This window comes from Balaenoptera musculus, chromosome 4 (assembly GCF_009873245.2).
Source record: "Balaenoptera musculus isolate JJ_BM4_2016_0621 chromosome 4, mBalMus1.pri.v3, whole genome shotgun sequence".
Lineage (NCBI taxonomy): Eukaryota > Metazoa > Chordata > Mammalia > Artiodactyla > Balaenopteridae > Balaenoptera > Balaenoptera musculus.
The window spans coordinates 39397451-39418217 of record NC_045788.1 but is presented as its reverse complement, the minus strand read 5'-3'; the positions used below and the strand labels follow the sequence as shown (position 1 = coordinate 39418217).

General features: G+C 40.7%; 1 protein-coding gene across 5 annotated transcripts in view; it reads right to left on the bottom strand.

The window, feature by feature from the left end:
- Window positions 1-20767, bottom strand: part of SCHIP1 (schwannomin interacting protein 1) — a 126043-nt gene that overhangs the window by 7763 nt on the left and 97513 nt on the right. For all 5 annotated transcript variants that reach the window (XM_036850424.1, XM_036850423.1, XM_036850422.1 and 2 more), the window contains 2 exons: window positions 1485-1602; window positions 337-534 (listed from right to left, as the gene is read on the bottom strand). In XM_036850424.1, coding sequence (XP_036706319.1) covers window positions 337-534; window positions 1485-1602 — 316 coding nt within the window. The remainder of the gene's footprint in view (window positions 1-336; window positions 535-1484; window positions 1603-20767) is intronic.

The window sequence follows — 20767 nt, the reverse complement described above, 5'->3', positions numbered from 1 at the left end:
TAAAGCAATAGTGAGTTTGCCATAGCAATGGGTTCTTAAACTGAGACTGCTTTAAAGGAATTAAAATATTCCCGTGACAGCTAATACTGCCCCTAAGAAACACAGTAGATATGAATCAAGAGCAAAGTTTACTTTTGTGAAATCTGTTGCGTGTGTATCCTTCAGTGATACAGTAGGAAGGAAAAAGAAACAGACTTAAATATTTCTCAATGACAGTACGTTTTACACACTGCCTTGTAAAAACCCAAGTTTGCATAACTCGGGGAAAGGACTGGGACAGCCTCAACCATTTGCAGCCACCAAACACTCGCTTGCGTTTCAGCGTTCGCTGCTTACAAGATCAGCGACGGGAGACTTTTTCCTGTTCTGTTTTTCCACTTCTACTTGCATTTTGGCCATTGGTTTGGCCATGGCAAGGGCCATTTTGGCTTCGGCTTGCAATTTCTTTTGCCTTGTGAGGAAATCCATGTCATCCAGGGATTCGGATTCCTCTTCAGTAGTGTCTCTATCGGAATAGGAAGAACTCTGTTTGCTCTGTGAAGGGAAAAAGAGCAGCCCTGAGCTTTGCGTGCCGGGTACCATCTTTGGCGATGAGCTACAGTCTTCCCTGAGCCCTCTCTCAAAGCAGCCAAGAGTCCCCTCCATCAAGGGACTCAACTCTTGATTTGATTTGTACCAATCGCCAGTAACATTTTAAAAGCTACTTTATTTTCTCAGTCAGTGACAGACTCTGATTTTAGCATAAAAAGTAACATAATTAATAATAGGGAGAATATATATTTGTAACAAACTTGAGACATTTCTTTGATTCTTACTCTCAAAACTTTCTTGAGGTGAACAGACACAGCAAAATATTTAACCCAGAGCTAAGGCGGTGCGTTGCTCCCTGGAGCGGACAGGATCTCAGATATCCAATGAAGTTCTGACGCGGCATTGTACTCAACAACCAACACGCTTTCCTGTTAGTTAGTTTTTGGTAAGAAAGGCGATAGACCTCCCAGAGAGGAAAGAAATCCAGCAACAAGCACCCAGGATCATCAAGCCATCTTCCGTAATATGTGTGCAAGGAATAGTAACCAATGTTTAACCCACATTACCTTGCTGGTTTCTCTGAGCAACATCCATGTGCTAGCCTTCCCACCTCTGCCTGGACCCCATCCCCTGCCTTTTAAAATGTGTCCCATTGCTAGTCTGTGCTCATATTTCTAAGCCCAGTGGGGAAGGATTGGTATAGGGCCTATGTGATTTCTCTTATGACTTAATATGAAAGTAGTCGCTAACTTTAACAGAGCTTATGTATCCTTCTTGGATCACAGTTTTGATTTTCCAATCACTGTCAAATTTTAGGAGCACGCCATGTCAAGAAATGTCATGAGACATTTCTTTTTTACTCTCTGAAATTTTTGCTTCTGACTAACAACAGAAAAGAAGCTAGATGACCAGGAAAGCACACTCTGAGCCCCAGTGGCAGCTTTGGGACTCACCATGGGAGACAAGGGGGTGTCCAAGCTCGTTTCAGTCTTGCTGTCATCAGCATCGCTGTCCTTGTCGCTGCCGCTGTCGTTGACAAAGCATATCTGCAGGTTCATCCCACTCTGCAGGCTGGGCACAAGCAAACAGGACACTCATTCCATTCAGCTATTTGTTATCTGGTAGCATCCAAAAGAACTGCCTGATTTTGCTAAAGAAAGTAGTTGAATGTGCTCTTCACAGGGAGCAGTGAGTGATCAATATTACTCCCGACTCTTAAATGATCACTTTTACTAGAAGATAAGAAAGATAACTTGATAAGTCGATAAATGATAAGATGATAACTTTTAACTCATACTGTATTAGGTTTTTTTCCACACACAAATTCACGCTGGGAGAAAAGTAATTTCAGGCCACGTTACAGCCCCCAGCACAATACCAAACACATAGTTGGTACACAAGAAAAATGCGTTGAGACACTGAGTTTACATTTTTTGTCGATGAAGAGGAATGGGTCCCCAGCCAAACAAGGCTGCCTGGTGTCATCCAGTGTCCTGCCCCACGGGGACAATCCAATGATGCTCATTAGATCCTGCATCCTGGGGCCAGAGCTCTCCGAAGAAAGACTCCTTTTTTTTCCCAAATAGAATAAGGTCGTCTGAAGGAAAATCTTATTTGAGGCGGTTGTCAAAAGCCAACCAAGGGAGCCCACTTATGTCATTAAGAAAAAAACACACCAGAGGTTCACCCTCGAGAAACTTAAGGAAACCTCCAGCTTAGTCAGAAAAGCAGAACGTTGGAACACAGCAAGGCTCTACAGATTGCCTCGCGTACAGAGCTTCAGAGGCAGAGATGTCTTGGGAGCTCATTATGTTTGTGGCGAATCCGGGAAGCTTCAGAGGGATGTTGCTGGAAATGTGGTCACAAAGGGCCAGCCGGCTGTGTATCTGCTATACACGCAACCAGGCTGTGGATCCAACTCTGTGTCCTAACCTTCATTTGAAGTCGAACACATTTCATTGCTGTTTGACAACAAAGTGTTTTTCAAGAAGCACTTTCTTAGCATCCCTAGTAGCCCCAGTCTGTAAGTTTAGAGAAAGAAAAGGCAGAAGGAAACTCCTAAGCAGCAAGGGGTCATAAGGAGGCTCCCGTAAGCCAGGTTTAGGACAGGGGACACCAAATCTGCTCTGGCGTTATTATTGTCACAGTGAGAAATGCAAAGAGCAACTCGTCTGATAGCTGACATTCCCATTTGCTTTTTTTTTTTTTTTATTCAAATGGGTAGAGATGCTCTGCATAAATTGCTCAAATGACTCATTTAAAGCACTTTGATTGAAAACAATACAGAACTCAGAAAAAGAAAATGTACTGATTTAACACAGGCACCATCATTGTTATGGGTATGTACCGCCACCTATTGTTAACTTCTCTAACGACTGAAAGTCCCAGCTTATTTTCCCCAGGAGAGAAACGCAGCCTTTCCCTCTGTAGGTCCAGTTCCATTCCCCCACTACCCTCCGGTGCAGGCAAGCAGGCCCAGGCCTAGGGCTGGCCGCAGAAAGGGACAGGTTCTGCTGTGATCCAGCTCAGGGTGCTTGGAATCAGTAGGACTTAGGTTTGAATCCTTACTTCTTTCCCAAGGCACATTACTTTATGAACCTCAGTTTCCCCATCTGTAAAATAGGGTGAATAATTCAGTGGTTTGTAGAAAGGATGAAAAGAGCTCAGAGATGGGCACGGGGCAGGTGCTCTGTTCATTATCCTCCTTTCTCTACTTTCTGAAAGCCTAGACAAAAAAACCACAGAATTTTAAAGGTGATGTGACTTTGTAAAGGGACCCTTGCAGTCACCTACTTGAATACCTGGCCTGGTCACAGCAATTCCTGATGCACAACTGACTCACTGGTAGCGTCCCGAGCTGACTTTCACTGTTAGGCAGCTTGAACATTTATTGAGCTGGAATTTGTCTCCTTTTAACTTTCTACCATTAGAACAATTTTTTTTTTCCTGGAGAAATGTAATATGTTCAGGTTACCCTTTGATCCCATATAAATTAAGTTTTAAAATTTACTGTCTGTAGTTGGTAAAAAAAAACCCCAGATCAACCCATTTTTAACAATAAAACTCAAGATCCATGGATTGGACAACAGTGGAAATTTAAAAAGTGCAAATTAAAAACAGACATATTTTAAAGTCATACTTTAAAATAAAAAAGACATTTTAAATTAAACTTAATTCAAATCAAGGATTATGTAGTATTTCCTATTTATTGAATAACTAAAGTCTTGAAAAGAAGAAAGAAGACACTATATACACAGATTATAAAAATATAACACATGATACCACTGCAAAATAAGGCTTAAAACATCCAAAGATATATATTTTCATTATGAAGAAAGTCTGATCATAAATTCTGTTGTTCTGCCCCCAAACTGACCTTTGTGCTAAGGATCAACTCAGACCTAAATCAACTATCCCACGCAGCGTTTCTAACTCAGGAAAGGCCAAGAAAAAAAAAAAAAAAAGGGAAGGATCTAGTAGCCGGAGTGAAATGAAAAAACACCTCAGGTAGAAATTCAGAAAATCGCCTTAGTAACACATTATCACCGTGGGAAACTGAGCAGAGCTTCTTACAGGGTGAGCCTTATAATTCCTTATAGCGGTAATCGCCAAGTGTTACTCTCAGGAAAAGGAAATTATATGATATTACAGCTAATAGTTCAGCGGGGATTTTAGTACAGACATCTTAAAACGGACTCAGGTTTCAAGAAGGATTTGTTTGCCTTTAGCCTTTAAGAGGGTTTAAGATGAAGGCGGCTTTGGGGAAACTCGACCACAGCTCGCAAGCAGCGGCCAGTGCTGCTGAGGGTCTCTGTGCCACTGCGTCCAGGAACGATAGCCCCTGTTCCTGGCCCCTTCCCATCCCGGGGAGGCGTGGCTGCTCTGAGGCTCTCCCTCCAGCCACTCAGAGCCCCTGCCCCTCGCACCGCGGCGTCTCGCCTATAACCAGGCTACGCAGTCTGGCGAAATCCCAGCAGCCGGGGGCTAATTTGCTTGGAGCTCTCAAGCACCATCTGAGGTGAAAATACAACACTATCCTCTTCTTGTTAATTAGTGGTATCATTTAAGGTATCCAGTTCAGGGTTGCTTGATGTTTGGAACGGCGTTTGGCAGAGGGCTATGAGCAAGAGGCTGCTTGATGTCTGCCTCGCCTGTGGATTTGATTACGGGAAGGTCTACGTCCTGGTCACCCCGGAAACCTCTTCTCCTTATGCCACGAAAAACCACACTGCAGCCCAGAGTTACTGACAGGGAGCCGAGGGTATGGAGAGGGGGTTGTCATGGATGGAGAAGGCTCAGAAACGTGACGAGATAGAGACTAAGTGTGCTTCCTGGACATCTCAGGGTGAGTGGACGTGGCTTTCTGAGTGACAGTTCCTGTTGGCCAGGATTGGGAAAGCATTTAGTTGATAGGCTGTTCAGCACCAGTGTCCACTTGGCATTTACAGTGAGGAAAACTTACTTAGAAAACATGTGTGCTGACCTCCAACTACTGTCAGCAGGGATATTATGAAAATATGCTCGGAATTGAGAGAATGATAGAGATGGAAAGATCTTAACTACTAAGAGGATATCTCAAAAACCTAGCTACCTGGTGATATGATTTGGTATAAAGACAATACCTTTTTCAAAATACAGGGACAAGACCAGTTTACTCCGTGGGAGAAGTGATGGGGTGATCTTAAAGTCTGCTGTGACTTCTAGTGGGGCAGCAGCATTGGGAATCTGGCCTTTGTTCTTGGCCTTGGGTTGCAGTGACGGGGAGTGGCCTGGTCTGACGGCCAGCTCCGAATCCCAGAACTATTTGGTGTTTTCTGATTTTAAGAACAGAAATCTCCCAGCACTAGCTTAGACCGCCAGCATCCACAGAGAAAAGCTGAAGATTCTTTGGTTCTATCCCCTGCATCACGCCTTAGTTAACTTCACTTGAACGGTTACAGTGAATTTGAGTTTAAAAGTGTGTTCACTTCACTCTCTCCTTGGGCTGTACAACCACCTGTGGATTACAGGCAAGGCAGCGGTTACTCAAAGAAGTCAGATAACTTGCCCCAGATCTGTGACAGCCTGATTATTAAAATGGTCCCAATTCTTCCCCTCTCTCTATCTGGTCCCCCTATAATAAGACTGCGGGTTCTCCATCAAGAGGTGGAGTCTATTTCCGGACCCCTGGGCTGGCCTCCTGACTTGCCTTGGCCAACAGAATGCAGAGGAAGTGACAGTATTCCGGTTCCGAGCCCCTCCATCCGCCCCCCCACTCCCCGCTGCCCCAGGGAACCCTGCCGCTGCCCGCAGAACAAGCCCAGCTCAGCCTGCTGGCAGAGGAGGGACTTCGTAGCACAGAACTCAATCGGCCGTTGTCCCAACTGAAGCCCCAGGCACCTGACGGAGCTCAGCCAAGAGCAGTTAGCGGCACCTCGCCAGCCCGTAGCCGATCATAGACACACGAGTAAGCCCCATGGGAACCCAGCTCTTATCAGCAGCAGAAATCAGTGCTTATCATCGGATGCCACTGATGTGGGTGGGTTTTTATTGCACATCACCACCATGGCAACAGATAAATGGTACAAGATCACAAAGCAAGAGACTATAGGCTGGGCCTCTGGTTTTTGAATCCAGTGGCCTTTCCCCCATACTGCACTTAACCTTAGGTTTGGATTTATTAGGTCTTGCCTGTGATGGCAATATAATTTTAAGCACATAATGCCTCCTGTAGTTGCTTATAATTTCAAGGCAATTGTATGGTTTCCTTAAGAAACAGAGTGAGAGGAAACTTTGAAATGCCTATGGATTTCAAACATGCATTGCTCATCTTCTGTCCAAAACCAGTGCGGCTGTGAGAGCCTCTGGCCCTGCCAAGCCATCCATTCATTATTCAGTATTCCCAACTAGTTTGTGGCTGGGCTGTTAAAATATATTATCTCTATTTATTTTAATGGATCTCCGATGCATTATTCAAAGGCTTTCTACATAATGAATATTATCACCCATTATCTTTTCCTGTTTCATGAGAATTTCAAAGGGGACGGAATATAAAATGTGGATTGTAATTACCCAAGGGTAGCTGTAAACACATTTCATTTTTCTAAGGATTTGTCGTGAAGAAAGAACGTGGGAACAATTGAGGTTTGGGTAAGTGTACTGCGTGTGTGATGGTGTCTCTATAGAATGTGCTGAGGTGGGTTAAAATGAGGTGCTGCTATTCCTTAATAAATTGTGAAATACCTTTCCCATTTCCCAAACCTTGCTCCTTACTCTTCTTTTCCCTACTGACTGCTTTGTATTGACATTTACCATGAAAGTTACAGCATTACTATTGGAAAGAAAAAAGGAAAGGCAAAGTTTCTGCTTCCCAATATTTGTTATTGTGAAAATATACTGCTATTTCTTATTTTACTTTAGTGGGATTGTGTTAACTTGCTTTTGCTAAAGAGTGTGCAATGCATGGGATGATAATTTGACTTTTTAAAAATTTAAAAATTTTAAAAATTGAAGTATAGTTGCTGTACAATGTTGTATAAGTTACAGGTGTACAATACAGTAATTCTCAATTTTTAAAGGTTATACTCCATTTATAGTTATTACAAAATATTGGCTATATTCCCTGTGTTGTACAATATATCCTTGTAGCTTATTTTATACCTAATAGTTTGTACCTCTTACTCCACTACCCCTATGTTGCTCCTCCTGCTTCCGTTTCCCCACAGCCATCTCTCCTAGGTGCCAAAGGTGGTAACCACTAGTTTGTTCTCTATAACTGTGAGTCTGCTTTTTTTTTGTTATATTCACTAGTTTGCTGTATTTTTTAAGATTCCACATATAAGTGATATCATACAGTATTTGTCTTTCTCTGTCTGACTTATTTCACATAGCATAATGCCCTCCAAGTCCATCCACGCTGCTGCAAATGGCAAAATTTCATTCCTTTTTTATGGCTGAGCTGACTTTTTTAAAAAGAGTGATATTCACATAACAGGTGCAAACACTGCTGGTCTAACATATACGATCATACACACAGAAGTACTATAAATGATTTTTACAACTCTATTAGAAAGAAAGGGGATGTTTAACTGTTCATTTGTTTGTTCATTTGATGATCAGGCAATAACATCTCTGCAAACCCCACGGCACCGACTGGCCAGTGCTGAGCTGATGCCTCCCCTTTGGCCAGGGCACACACTTTCTAGTTCACTACGGTCCCACCTATTGCCTTTTATCTGGGCTACTGCATTCCTTTATGTTTCTTGGTGACCCCTGCAGGTACGTTACAGTTCACGACCCCTATATTAAGTGGATGCATAGTAGTAGTTGATCCAGGGACAGAAATCAGGTCTTCTAACAGGTACCAAATGCTTGCATCATTAAATCACAATATACAAATAGAAATGTGGACTTTATAGAGCATTGGAACAGAACTCAGAAAAACACTTACTAGACACTCCCTATCTTCTAGATGAGAAAAGAAACACTTCCACTTACCTGGACATTAATTAATAAGTAAGGTGTTAACCAAGAAGAGTGAATGAGCAGGGAACTAACTGCAGTAGAAAAGCGGTCTGCGGGGTCAGGGAAGCAAATGCAGAAGAGGGATGGAAAGCCGGCTCTCCCACCGTTATGTGCCCAGAGCAGTTAAGGGCAGTTTCAAACTCTGTGCTAGAGAGAGGACTGGGGGAAAGGGGGGCACCATGTCTCTTCATGTCCTGTCCTGTCCCCACATCTTACAGGACTCAGGCTTTTGGCTTCCTCAGCGAAAGCCACGGAAGGTAGCTCCAAAGGCGGCTGGAGTGTGAATGGCCCTCTCTGGGTTTTCTTCTCCCGATCCTGCGCATACGTTTTGTCTGCTTCCTTTTCTAAGGCTCGTTAGTTCTGGATCTTCCATCTGTATGTGTTCGCGTGAGGGCTGGGAGGCATCTGACTCCACATGGCCACAGAATCTTCTCACTACTTAAGTGACGGATAGAGAAGCGGACTAGCGTTCACCAGCTTTTCTCTGGTGAAGCAGCAGCCCCTGTAGCCTAACCCGATTCTCTAGGGAGCTATAAATACTGGCATTCCTCAGACAGCTGCTGATTCTAATTCCACATCAGTGTCTCGTTCCTTCAATAATGGCCACTTCTATGTAATTAAATTTGGAATTATAGGATCTTAATGTTAAAAAATGCATTTTCACCAGAAATATTTTCTGCACGAATTGAAGACCAGAATGAGTACTCTTCTGATACTACAATAATAATGGAACAAAACAGCCATCTCTCCTAGGTGCCAAATGCGGTCTACTTTCTCTTAATTAAAGCCAAATGATTTCTCAGCAATCTACTTTCTGAAATAAAAAGAATTACCACTTTTGAGCATCTACTATACTGTAGGCACTTCATATATATTACCTCTAATCCTCAGATACACCTAAAACAAGTATTATGATCTCCATTTAGCATATGAGAAAACTAAGGCTCAGAGGTTAAATTATACAAGGTCACAAAGCTGGCATTTTATTCTAGGAGAGTGTGGTGAGAAGCCAGGGCACTATAAGAAGGCTAGCATAAATTCATGAATGGAAGAATAGAAGAGAAGATGAAAAAAAAGCAAAACAAAAACAAAACAAAAAATTGGAAACAACTTCAATGTCTAACAGTAAGAGATTAAGTATATTATGGATTGACAAATATACACAGATATGTATAAAATAGATAACTAATGAGAACATACTGTATAGCACAGGGAACTCTGCTTAGTGCTCTGTGGTGACCTAAATGGGAAGGAAATCCAAAAAAGAGGGGATATAAGTATACACATAGCTGATTCACTTCGCTGTACAGTAGAAACTAACACAACATTGTAAAACAACTATACCCCAATTTAAAAAAAAGATTGATAGAACTACAAAAAAAAGTATATTATGGTGAAATATATGACGGGCCATTATGCAGCTAGTAGAAACATATATAATGGAACAGTTATGAATATGGGCAAATATTCCTGAGGTATTGTTAACTCAAAAACAGAAACAAAAACCAAGCTCTAAAACAATAGGTATACTATGATTCCAAGTTTGTAAACAAAAATGTGGAGCTTTCTGTACAGAAAAAGTGGCAGGAAATATACCTAGATATTTTTTCGTGGAAGAAATTCAGTTGACTTCAAATTTTTCTCTTTTGAGTGTCTCTGAGCTGCTATGTGTGGGCCTTTAGCAGGAATTTTAAAAAGGAAAAGGAGAGAAAATGGGTGAGTTGATTAGCGCTCGTGTGTTGGAGAAAGGTGAGTAGGATTAAGTAATTGACAGCTGGAAGAGGATGGCTGCGTGTCTGACTCAGATGGTGTCTATGCAGGGACCATGACTCACGTGTGAGTCAGGCTGGGCTTTTGTTTTTGGCAGGGTGCTGGGGGTGGGAGATCCTGCCCCCAGCACAGGGGAGGGCAGTAAGAAACAAATTTTCTTATAAGTAAACATTTCTGTGGATGGACTCTTTGATTCAACTGTTGCCATCCCTCCTCAACCCAGTCTCAATCTCATTCTCCTTTTTGGATCTGCATAGATGATAGACTCTCAAGTAAGGGATATACACTTCACTCTTTGTATTTTTTTTTTTTTTAAAGTTCGCTGATATGGTTTCACATTCCACAATACAACTAACTCCTTATTTATTTATTTATTTATTTATGGCTGTGTTGGGTCTTTGTTTCTGTGCGAGGACTTTTTCTAGTTGCGGCAAGCGGGGGGCCCCTCTTCATCGCGCTGCGCGGGCCTCTCACTATCGTGGCCTCTCTTGTTGCGGAGCACAGGCTCCAGACGCGCAGGCTCAGTAGTTGTGGCTCACGGGCCTAGTTGCTCCGTGGCATGTGGGATCTTCCCAGACCAGGGCTCGAACCCGTGTCCCCTGCATTGGCAGGCAGACTCTCAACCACTGCGCCAGCAGGGAAGCCCCACTCTTTGTATTTTTAAAGCCAGCCTGCCTATTTACTCTGCTCAGCCCAGACAGACTTTAAACTTGTATCTGCCCGACCTGCTGATGAGTTTCAGCTGCTGGAGCTGAAGTTAGGCTCATCCCCTTCCGGACCGATGATAAGGTGTGTAAGGTCTCCTAAATATCACAGAAGTAAAAAGCAGGAAAGAGAGGCTGCCCTTGGGGTTCTAGCTTGGCTCTCAGAGTTCCGTAATGGAGGCTTACACTGAGCTCGTCATGGCCCAAATGCCAGAGTGACAAACCGTAATGATCATGGTCAGCATGTGCCCGTGGAGACTCAGCGTAGCCTCATCCACTGACCGCATCCCTCACGGGGGGACCGCGTCTCTTCATGCCTGAGGTCAGTGTCACTGACGGGACACACGTGCTTGAAGATACGGCAGTTGAAGAGTCAGTGCCTGTGGATGTTTCTGAGGGGTATGGTTAGATTTGGTGAAAATCTTAATTGCAAATTCTTTTACTGTCTTGAACACTGAATCACTGCTTTCACCACTTCTTATGGTTCATGTTTAAAATAATGTTGGGGCTGCCATTTAAGCTTGGTCCCATAGTAAGCTTCATGTCAAAGACCTTCTGTTATATGACTTAATTTGTGGTCATTTGATTCTATTCAGTCATTAAAAAGAATGCAGTAGATTTACTGAATTGCATTAATCCTATGACGCATGGTTATTCATCTTTGGCCATCTTCAACGTCGGGACATGTCTCACAATCTCAGCCACCCATGCAGCTGGTGGCATGACTGCTCTACTGAGCTGTAACTCTGTCGGCCAACAAACCATATAAGGACCACTGAAGAAGAGGTGGGCTCTGGTAGTTGACCATTCATGCCTTCTGATAACAAAAAAGTGCCAGCATCGAAACCTGCAGAATGGGGGACAGTGGCTTGGAAGGTGAGGCACAGCACCTCCTGATGGCACAAAGGGTGACACTGTGGGGAAAAGCAAAGATGGACAACTCTAAGGGAAAGTGGTTAAATGGAGAACTGAATTGTGAATGTGAAAAGGGTGTAGGACTACCTTAACCAATTTCACTTTTTCTTATTTTTTTGTATGCACAAAAGACACATGTGATAAAAATATATACCCAAATAAACCTGAAAGGACTTTTCAATAACTAAAACAAAAATTCTGGAATTCCCTGGTGGTCCAGTGGTTAGGGCTCCACGCTTCCACTGCAGGGGGAGCAAGTTGGATTCCTGGTTGGGGAACTAAGATTCCCGCATGCCGCAAGGCACATCACCAAAACAAACAACAAAAAACAAAAAAAATTCTAAGTGTTAAGGAGGCATGTGTCACCATTTAATTGGCAGTGGTTTTCTGAAATATCTTCTATGGGTTTTTTTTTTTTTAAACGTATTTTTAAATTTTTATTTATTTACTTATGGCTGTGCTGGGTCTTTGTTTCTGAGCGAGGGCTTTCTCTAGTTGCGGCAAGTGGGGGCCACTCTTCATCGCGGTGCGCGGGCCTCTCACTATTGCGGCCTCTCTTGTTGCAGAGCACAGGCTCCAGACACGCAGGCTCAGTAGTTGTGGCTCACGGGCCCAGCTGCTCCGCGGCATGTGGGATCTTCCCAGACCAGGGCTCGAACCCGTGTCCCCTGCATTGGCAGGCAGATTCCCAACCACTGCACCACCAGGGAAGCCCCATGGGTTTTTAATACATGTGATAATCTGAATGAGAATAATCTGAGGGGCACAGAAAATTTTACAAAAATACTGAACAAAAGGATTGTGTTAAAACTCCAGATGACAGAGCTCACGTGCAGTCAGTGAGGCTGTTTTCTCATAGCAGTGAGTGCTTATGTAAACTCTCAGAGGAGCCGGTCTTCATATGAGTTTTGTGTGTCCAGACACATGTGAGAGACCACTGTCTAAAGGGAGTGCAAATTTCAGTAATAAAGTCATGATAACTTGTCAAAGATGATGCACCAATGAAAAATCATTTCTAGAAGTTCTTTTAATTAAACATTTGGCTGTCCACTGGAGCCATTTTTAAATATAAAATGCAGCCCTGTGGCCTTTTTCTCCCTGTCTCCCACCCTTTTGCAGTAGCTCTGACAACTGAATTCTCACTGGCGATAATAATAAAATTCATAAGACAGAGTACAGCTGGATATGCCTCTAGCAAGATGTCAAATTTCACTTGCACAAAATTAATTGCACCTAATTAAACTGGGGTCATTGGCTTTATTGTAAAGTGAGGCTATTTATTAGACAAAGAAAATTTCACAAATGCCAATTTGCTTTTCTTTCAGGTTTGTAAAAGAGAAGAATTGCTTACACGATTAAATTTGTTTTGCCATTTTAATCTTATTACTCTTCAAAAGATCCACTTCAAATTTTGTTTCACTTTAAAAATTGTGTAATATTTTAGAATACTGCAGAGAATTCTTGGAGGAGGGCATAAAGATGATAGGTTTTCTGTAGATTACCCGATGAATTTTCAAATAGTATAAAAAAAGAATTTGCAAACTACCATTTGCAATGACAGGTACTTTGGAATTACTCATATGAAGGATTTTCTAAGCAAATTAATAGTACACATGTATGAGATTAATATGAAGTTCAAAAGGTATGTTGCATGTTACAAATAGGTTGTTGTAGTATGTACCTCTTACTTCAGGAAAGCAAATTTCATTGTGTTGAAACAGGACAACCTCTTCTCACCCATGCTGGGTATATATGACCACTGTGCTTACTTCTTCCAGGAAATTATGCAAAAATTATTACTGTCAGAGACAAAAGGATGATATATTTTCCTGGCAAAATGAGGCTGGTTTGACCTGTGATCTGTGGCAGATTATATATTCAGATTCTCAGTTCCTCACATTCGAAGCTCCTATGAATCCAATTTCTTTAAAGGCTCTCTAGATCACTGCTATCTGTCCTATCGATACAACTCCCTGGGCCATGCTGCCTCCCCGCCCCCTTCTCTCCACGCAGCCCAAACACAAGAGGAGGTGGTGGGTAACTATTACTGGTCTTATCTCAGCCATTCACCAATAAACCTATAAGAACAAGAAAGAAATGAGTTTTGATTTGGGGATGTTGGAATGGCTGAGATAAGTAAACAGTAATCATTATTCAAACCAGTGTCTCAAAAGCTCTCTGGGGAATTTCTGTTTTTCATAATCTTCAAAACGCATGGAGAGAAGGGTATATAGCCTTTTCTAGGTTACAATATTACATTGCATACTTTGTGAATAGACTGTATTATGTTGTATTTATATTTATGTGCATGTAAATAAAATCTATCTTAGGGTAAGGGAAGAAGAGAAGTCGGGGGTCAGGTTTATTTTGTGTTACTCTGAGAAAAGGAGAATGGAGATAGCAGAAAAAGTTTTCTCCATGGTGTCAAATCAGGTGGTAATGTTTGAAAAATGAAAGACTTCCTAGATGTCTATTACTAATGACCACTCTGTCTTGTGTTTTCATAGCAGCCAAGCCAGTTTCCATTCCTTTAATAACACTAAGTTATATAAACTCAGAATCTGAAATATAATGCTGATTCAAGATTAATCTGGTCAATGAAAAAATATTTTATAGCAAAGTATTATACTAGTCATAAGAGAAAAGGAATATTTAATTTTTCTAAGAACATGAGTAAATCTAACATTTCTTAGAAACTTATTTCAAAAATAGGTAATTCATTTCTCTCATTTCCTTTTAAGCTTTTAGCTGGAACATTTTTAAACAGAGAAAACTGACAAAGGTCATACGATCTCAGTTTGAAAAGGCTGATTATGTGTGGATTAGCACATTTTGAAGAAAAATATGGCACTTCCTATACTTGCCACATTTCAGTATAAGTCAAATTTAATTAGTTGAGTTATGAAGCAATATCAAAAATTCTTTTGCTGAAGTATTGGGCATGAAATGTCTTTATGGGATTATCGTAAGTCTAGCTTACATTTAATAGCTTGTCATTCTTTTAAAAAGTGCTTTAGGAGATAGCACCAATTAGAAAAATTCAGTGGGGCTGAAACCCAAAGGCCAACTGAGAAGGACCTACCCTCACAGGAGCAGCTTAAACATGTCTTCCCAAAGGACCCTCCCGCTACTTCACAATTTCTCACATAATTTGAAGTTAATTTTTACAGGTAAACACACACCCTTTAAAATGCATAAATAGAAGTCCACTATTTTGCCAAAGGATCCTACTTACCTGGGTAGGCCCTGCCTTAAAAGTAAGCTTAGCACTTCAGAATCCATTGCTTGGGCAATTAATTTTAAGTCCTGAGCCTCATTTAAAATTGAGTACTGAGCTCCTTAAAGCAGTAAATTCAGCTAATATTTACCTGGTTTTGATTATTTAACTAATTCAACATGTGTGTTATGGAGCATTTTGGAGTGCCACATCAGTGACCTCAAAGTTCTAACATCCCTCAAGTACTTTTGTAAGAAAGAGGTAAGGTACTTCTAGCTCAATGAAGAATTTCAGGAATTGTAATACATTAGAGAAAGACTAATTGTAATAGGGATGGAGAATATGGGTTACACAATTGCAACTGAACATTTCCTAAGGCTTTTCTCCTACATTATTACTGAGGAAGGAGAATGGCAGTCAGTCTTTGCAGACTTTAAATTTACAGGGAAAAAGTGACATTTCTTAGGAACGTTAAGTCTCATTATTAACCATCATCCTAAGGGGGATCCAAAAAGTCATCGTGTTCTCAGAGAGGATGATCTCATCCTTGAATGTGGAGAGGAAAACATATGAAAGAACAGGATATAAATAAACTTCCTTATGGCGAGTCAACAAGTGTAGCTTGTTATGAGCTACTGTGAAATACATATGTGTTTAGATAGCTGTCTCTCCAAAGGGGGTAGATGACTAAGTGATTCTCAAATTCTGCTCTGCCAGAAGAGTTTCAGGTGGGCTTCGAGGGTTTATAGGGGAGGGATGGTGAGGGGCACTGAATGCGAAGTAGAGTGGCATTGAAGGGAAATGGTGGGGGATGGCATGTTCTGGGCAGGGGTATCCCAACCCCTCTCCTTCAGTCCTCCTGGACCAGAGGTCTGCTTTGTCTTACATCCATGGTTTCTGCAAAGGATTTTATATTTCTGCTATTAAAAATAACAAAAACCTTCATGAGACTTCTAGTTACACATGGCATATGGAACACAGGAATTTATCTTCTCTCTCTTCTGAAATCCTACTAAAACAATATTAAAGGAAGAAATAAGGTATGAATCTACATGGACAAAGGAAATGGAAAAGGAGACAGTGGCACACAAGAGAGTTTGAAAAAATTTTGAAAGACAAAATGCAGATGGATGAGGGGTATTTGACTTAACTACTTCAATTTGCTAGGTGTCTGCAGGGGTGGCTGGTGGAGAAGGCACATGCATTTTCACTTCAGGATCCTGGAAATACTCAGGTGCATCCAAAGGCAGGGGAGTGGGGTAAGGCTGCGTACAAACCAAGACTGATTAAACAACTGAAAGGAAAACCTAGATCTTCTAACTTGCCCTGACTATGTGTGGCCTGGCAGAATGAGAAAGTTTACTATCTAGAGAGGCTGCATCAGGGGAGCTCTGGGCTAGGGCTCCCTCAGGCACAGCTGAGGTGGCAATGAAGCGCCTTACTGAAATCAAGGGAATTAAGTGAAATTCTACGTGCTGAATCGTCAACCGTTCCCCTGCTAGAGTCTTACACTGGCAGCCAGGCTTAAAATTCCTTAGGATGAAGTTGGAGAGTTCTTCCCTGTGACAACTTACAGCCCAAGAGAAAAGAACTTTGGGCACTTTTAATTGGATGCACCCTTACAAAATAGTTGTGTTTTTATTTGACCATTCTAAAGTGAAGTTCACCATTCATTAATTCAACAACTATTCAGTGACTGACTATGTATTAGACACTATCTAAGCAATAGTTATGGTGGTGAACAAAACAGACAAAGGCCTGCTCTCTTGGGGTTAATTATTTTCATACTAGAGAAAGACAAGGAACAGATTAAAAATATATATAATACAACATCAGGTAATGATAAGGACCACAAAGAAAAACAAATCAGGGTAAGAGGATAAGCAGGGTAAGAGAAGAGAAAGTGGTAGGTAGGTTGGGAGTTTACCTTTTAATTGGGTGGTCAGGGAAGGTCTCTCTGAGGAGACAATATATGTCTCCAAGCCCCAACCAGAAACTTTACAACAGCTTTTAGTGTTTTACACTTAATTATTAATAGAAATCAAAATGAACAAAAAAACAAACTCAGAAAAAATCATGGACAATGTAGAAATTAGAAGAAAACATCTTGAACAATTTAACTAAAATTAATGCCCTCAGTGAAATGAGAAAGTATGATGGGAAAAATTTTGAAAACATAAACAAAATGGACAAATTCTTAGAAAACACAACTCATCAGAACTGACTCAAGAAGAAATCAAAAGTGTGTACAATCTTAAAACCACTTAAAAAACAGAAGCAGTTAAACATACAAAGTAGACACCGGGCCCAGATGGTTATACTGGTAAGAAACAGCTCATTCCAATATTATGTAGACTTTTCTTAGACAATATGAAAGGGGGAATAGTAGCTAATTCATTTACACCAGCATAAACTTATACTAAAACCAGAAAAAAAAGTTACAAGAAAAAAATACAACAGACCCATGTGACTCATGAATGTAAGTATAACAACCCTAAATAAAATATTATGTATAAAATCCAATACTGTTCAAAAAAAGATAATACCCCCAACCAATTTTGGTTTATAATAGGTATGCAAAGATTGTTCAATATTTTGAAAATCTCTAAATGTAATTCATTAATAGATTAATAGAGAAAATCATACAATCATGTCAACAGATGCAGAAGAAGCACATGATAACATCAAATACCCATTCATGATAAAAATGTTTTTAAAATTATGAATATAAGGGAACAATGTGAATCTCATAAAGAGTAAAATTAAAGAAAACATAAAATTAACATCATCCTAAATGGAAACATTAGAAGCATTCCATTTAATATGAGAAATGAGCTAAGGATTCCAACTACTACCATTTTTAATCCTCAGTGTACTAGGGTACCTATCCAGGGCAGTAAAACAAAGAAAGAAACCAGAAGTACAAGGATTAGAAAGGAATTTTAAAAGCTGCTATTTTTTGTAGATGATATTGTTTTAAACTTCCAAAGGATGTACAGACAACTTTACTGGAAATGATAGGAGAGTAGAGAAATACTAGGTATAATAATAACGAAATGGCTGGATACACGACTAGTGTACAAAGTAAGCTGCAGCAAACAACAAGAAAGCATTATCAGGCTTCCCTGGTGGTGCAGTGGTTGAGAATCTGCCTGCCAATGCAGGGGACACGGGTTCGAGCCCTGGTCTGGGAAGATCCCACATGCCGCAGAGCAACTAGGCCCGTGAGCCACAGCTACTGAGCCTGCGCGTCTGGAGCTTGTGCTCCGCAACAAGAGAGGCCGCAATAGTGAGAGGCCCGCGCACCGTGATGAAGAGTGGCCCCCGCTTGCCGCAACTAGAGAAAGCCCTTGCACAGAAACGAAGACCCAACACAGCCATAAATAAATAAATAAATAAATAAATAAATAAATAAATAAATAAAAGAAAGCATTATCAAAGAGAATTTAAGATAATATCAGAATATCAAATATCTAGAAATAAATATAACAAAAGATATGCAGTATCTCTAAATGGAAAACAGGGATAGGAAAACTTAATATTGTGAAAATGTAATTCTCCCCTAAATTATTGGGTTGGCCAAAAAGTTCGTTTGGGTTTTTCCGTAAGTTCGTTTTCCGTAAGTTCGTTCAGGTTTTTCCATAATATCTTATGGAAAAACCAGAACGGACTTTTTGGCCAACCCAATATTTCCAGATTCAATGTAATTCTAGTCAAAAATTCCAAGACAGTATTTTGCTGAACTTGATTTGATGATTTAAAATTTATATGGAAGAATAAAAAACCAAGAATAGGCAGTAAAAGAGTAAAGAGTACAGATATCAGGACTAATTTTGAAGCTATAGTAATTAAGACCGTATGGTACTGGTGCAGGGATAGAAACACTAACCAATGAAACAGAATGTATTCCCATTAATGTATAGTCATACAGGAGTGGTCTGTTCGATCAGTCAGTAAAAGAGAATTGTTACTAATAAATATGATGGAAAAAATGGTCACGTATATGGAAAAAGATGAAATTAGACTTCTCCATACCATATCAGGAAACCAACCCCTGATTGCTTACAGACTTTAAAAAAAAAACAACACTTTTAACTCTTAACAGGAAATCTAGGTTAACGCCTTTTGGACCTTAGGGTAGAAGAAGATTTTTCATACAAGCCTCAGAAAGCATTGACTCTAAAAGAAAAGTTAGATAAAAATTACCATTAAAATTAAAATTAAGAACTTCTGGTCATAAAGACACACTGAGGAAGTGAAAAGATAAGTTACAACCTGGGAGAAGATATTTGCCATACATACAGCATATTTAGGATTAGTATCATAACGAAAGAACTTCCATAAGTCAATGAAAAAAGCATAAAGAATCCAATAGAAATTTGGACATGAGGCCCAAAAAGACATTTCACAGAAGGGGAAACAGAGATGGCTAATAAACGTAATGAAATATCATTTAATACCCATTCAGTTAACAAAAGTGTGAAAGAAATTGACAATATTGAGTGTTAGAAAGGCAATGGATCCACAGGATCTCTGAACCATTGCTGGTAGGAGTGTAACTTGTGCAACTATTTTGAACAGTTTGGCATTATCTTCTAAATAGGAACATTCATGTATTTTCCTAGGAATACCAGTCCAAGGTGCACACCAGAGAGAAACTCTTGCACACAGACAGCAGAAGACACGTACGAGGATGTTTATAAGCGGCACTGTTTATAAGAGCAGAACCTCTGAAACAACCCAATGCCTATCATCAGAAGAGTGGCTCGATGAACTGTGATACATTCACATGGTGGAATGTAATACAGCAGTCAAATCAGGGACTGGCAAAGGGGAAAATGGGGCAATTTAAACTTCAGAACAAACAATAAAATTTCTCAAGTAATCATAGTTTACTACATGGTTCAAGGTGAATAATATATGATCTTAATAATGTAAAATTGAACAGTTATTTGACCCCAAATTATAAAATAATTATATGAGGAGGATGGGGAGGGATATATAGATATGTCTGTGGGAGGGCTGTAAAAGAGAGTGAAGTCCCAACCTTCTGTATTTAGCAGTCAGTAAATGGTTTAAAAGTAAAAGGTAAGAAGATAAGCATTTTACTCAGAGATATAAATACCGGCAGAAACAACTCAGGAGTTAAAAGTTATTGTTTCTGGAGAGTGAGATGAGGATAGAGAGGGATGGGACCAGGGACTGTTACTTTTATTTTATGTTGTTATTATATACTCTGTAGTTAATTCTACTTTACTTTCAAAGTCATATAATACACACACACACACACACACACACAACTTTGATTTTAAAAACCACAGCTCCCGTTTGGACCAGATGGATATGACATGGCTGAGCAAAGAGATGGGGTTTCTAGAAGAAAACTTTTTGGTGCTTTGGGGACTACAGAGGCAGTAGCAGAGATCCATAAGACTATGGGGTCCAATCTACTCATTTTACAAAAATGAGGAAACTGAGGCATGGTAAAAACTAAGTAAATTGCTCAAGTCTCAGAATTAGAAGCTGACTAGTACTAACCCTCAGGTGTCCAGGTCCCTAGGCCCGAGCTCCTCCTGCCACATCCCACTAGGAGGAGAAAGAGGCGCTTCCATGGCAGAGGGGAAGGCTGACCTACCAGCTCTGGAATGACATATGCGGAGAGCGCGGGAATCCTCTGAGCCTGAGCTGGCCCACACCCAGCTGAGGAGGACACGCCTAAACACTGCATGGCCAGGCCACAGCTCCTGTCCCCAGGCACTAACCCACCAGCAGTGACTCCTACATATGCACATATATGAGTGTGTGTGAGTTTCTGATTTTTGCTGATTTAGGTGAATCTGTAAGGATCAGACAGAAGTATGAGGCTTACTGAAAGCCAGATAAAATAGATACTAAAGTGTCTAATTCTGGGCCTCATACGAAGGAAAGAGTGGAAATCCGTTGGCTGAATGAATGCATGAATGCTATCATTTGTCTCCCATGCCTGGTTTAACATGGTAAGTATACCTAGTATTTATACAGGGGATATTTGCTCTTAGAGAGCCCAGAGGAAGAGCTAGACATTCTGACAAGAAATAGATATTTGGGGAGGGATCAAGAGAATGCTGATGGGTCTTCAGTTACTACC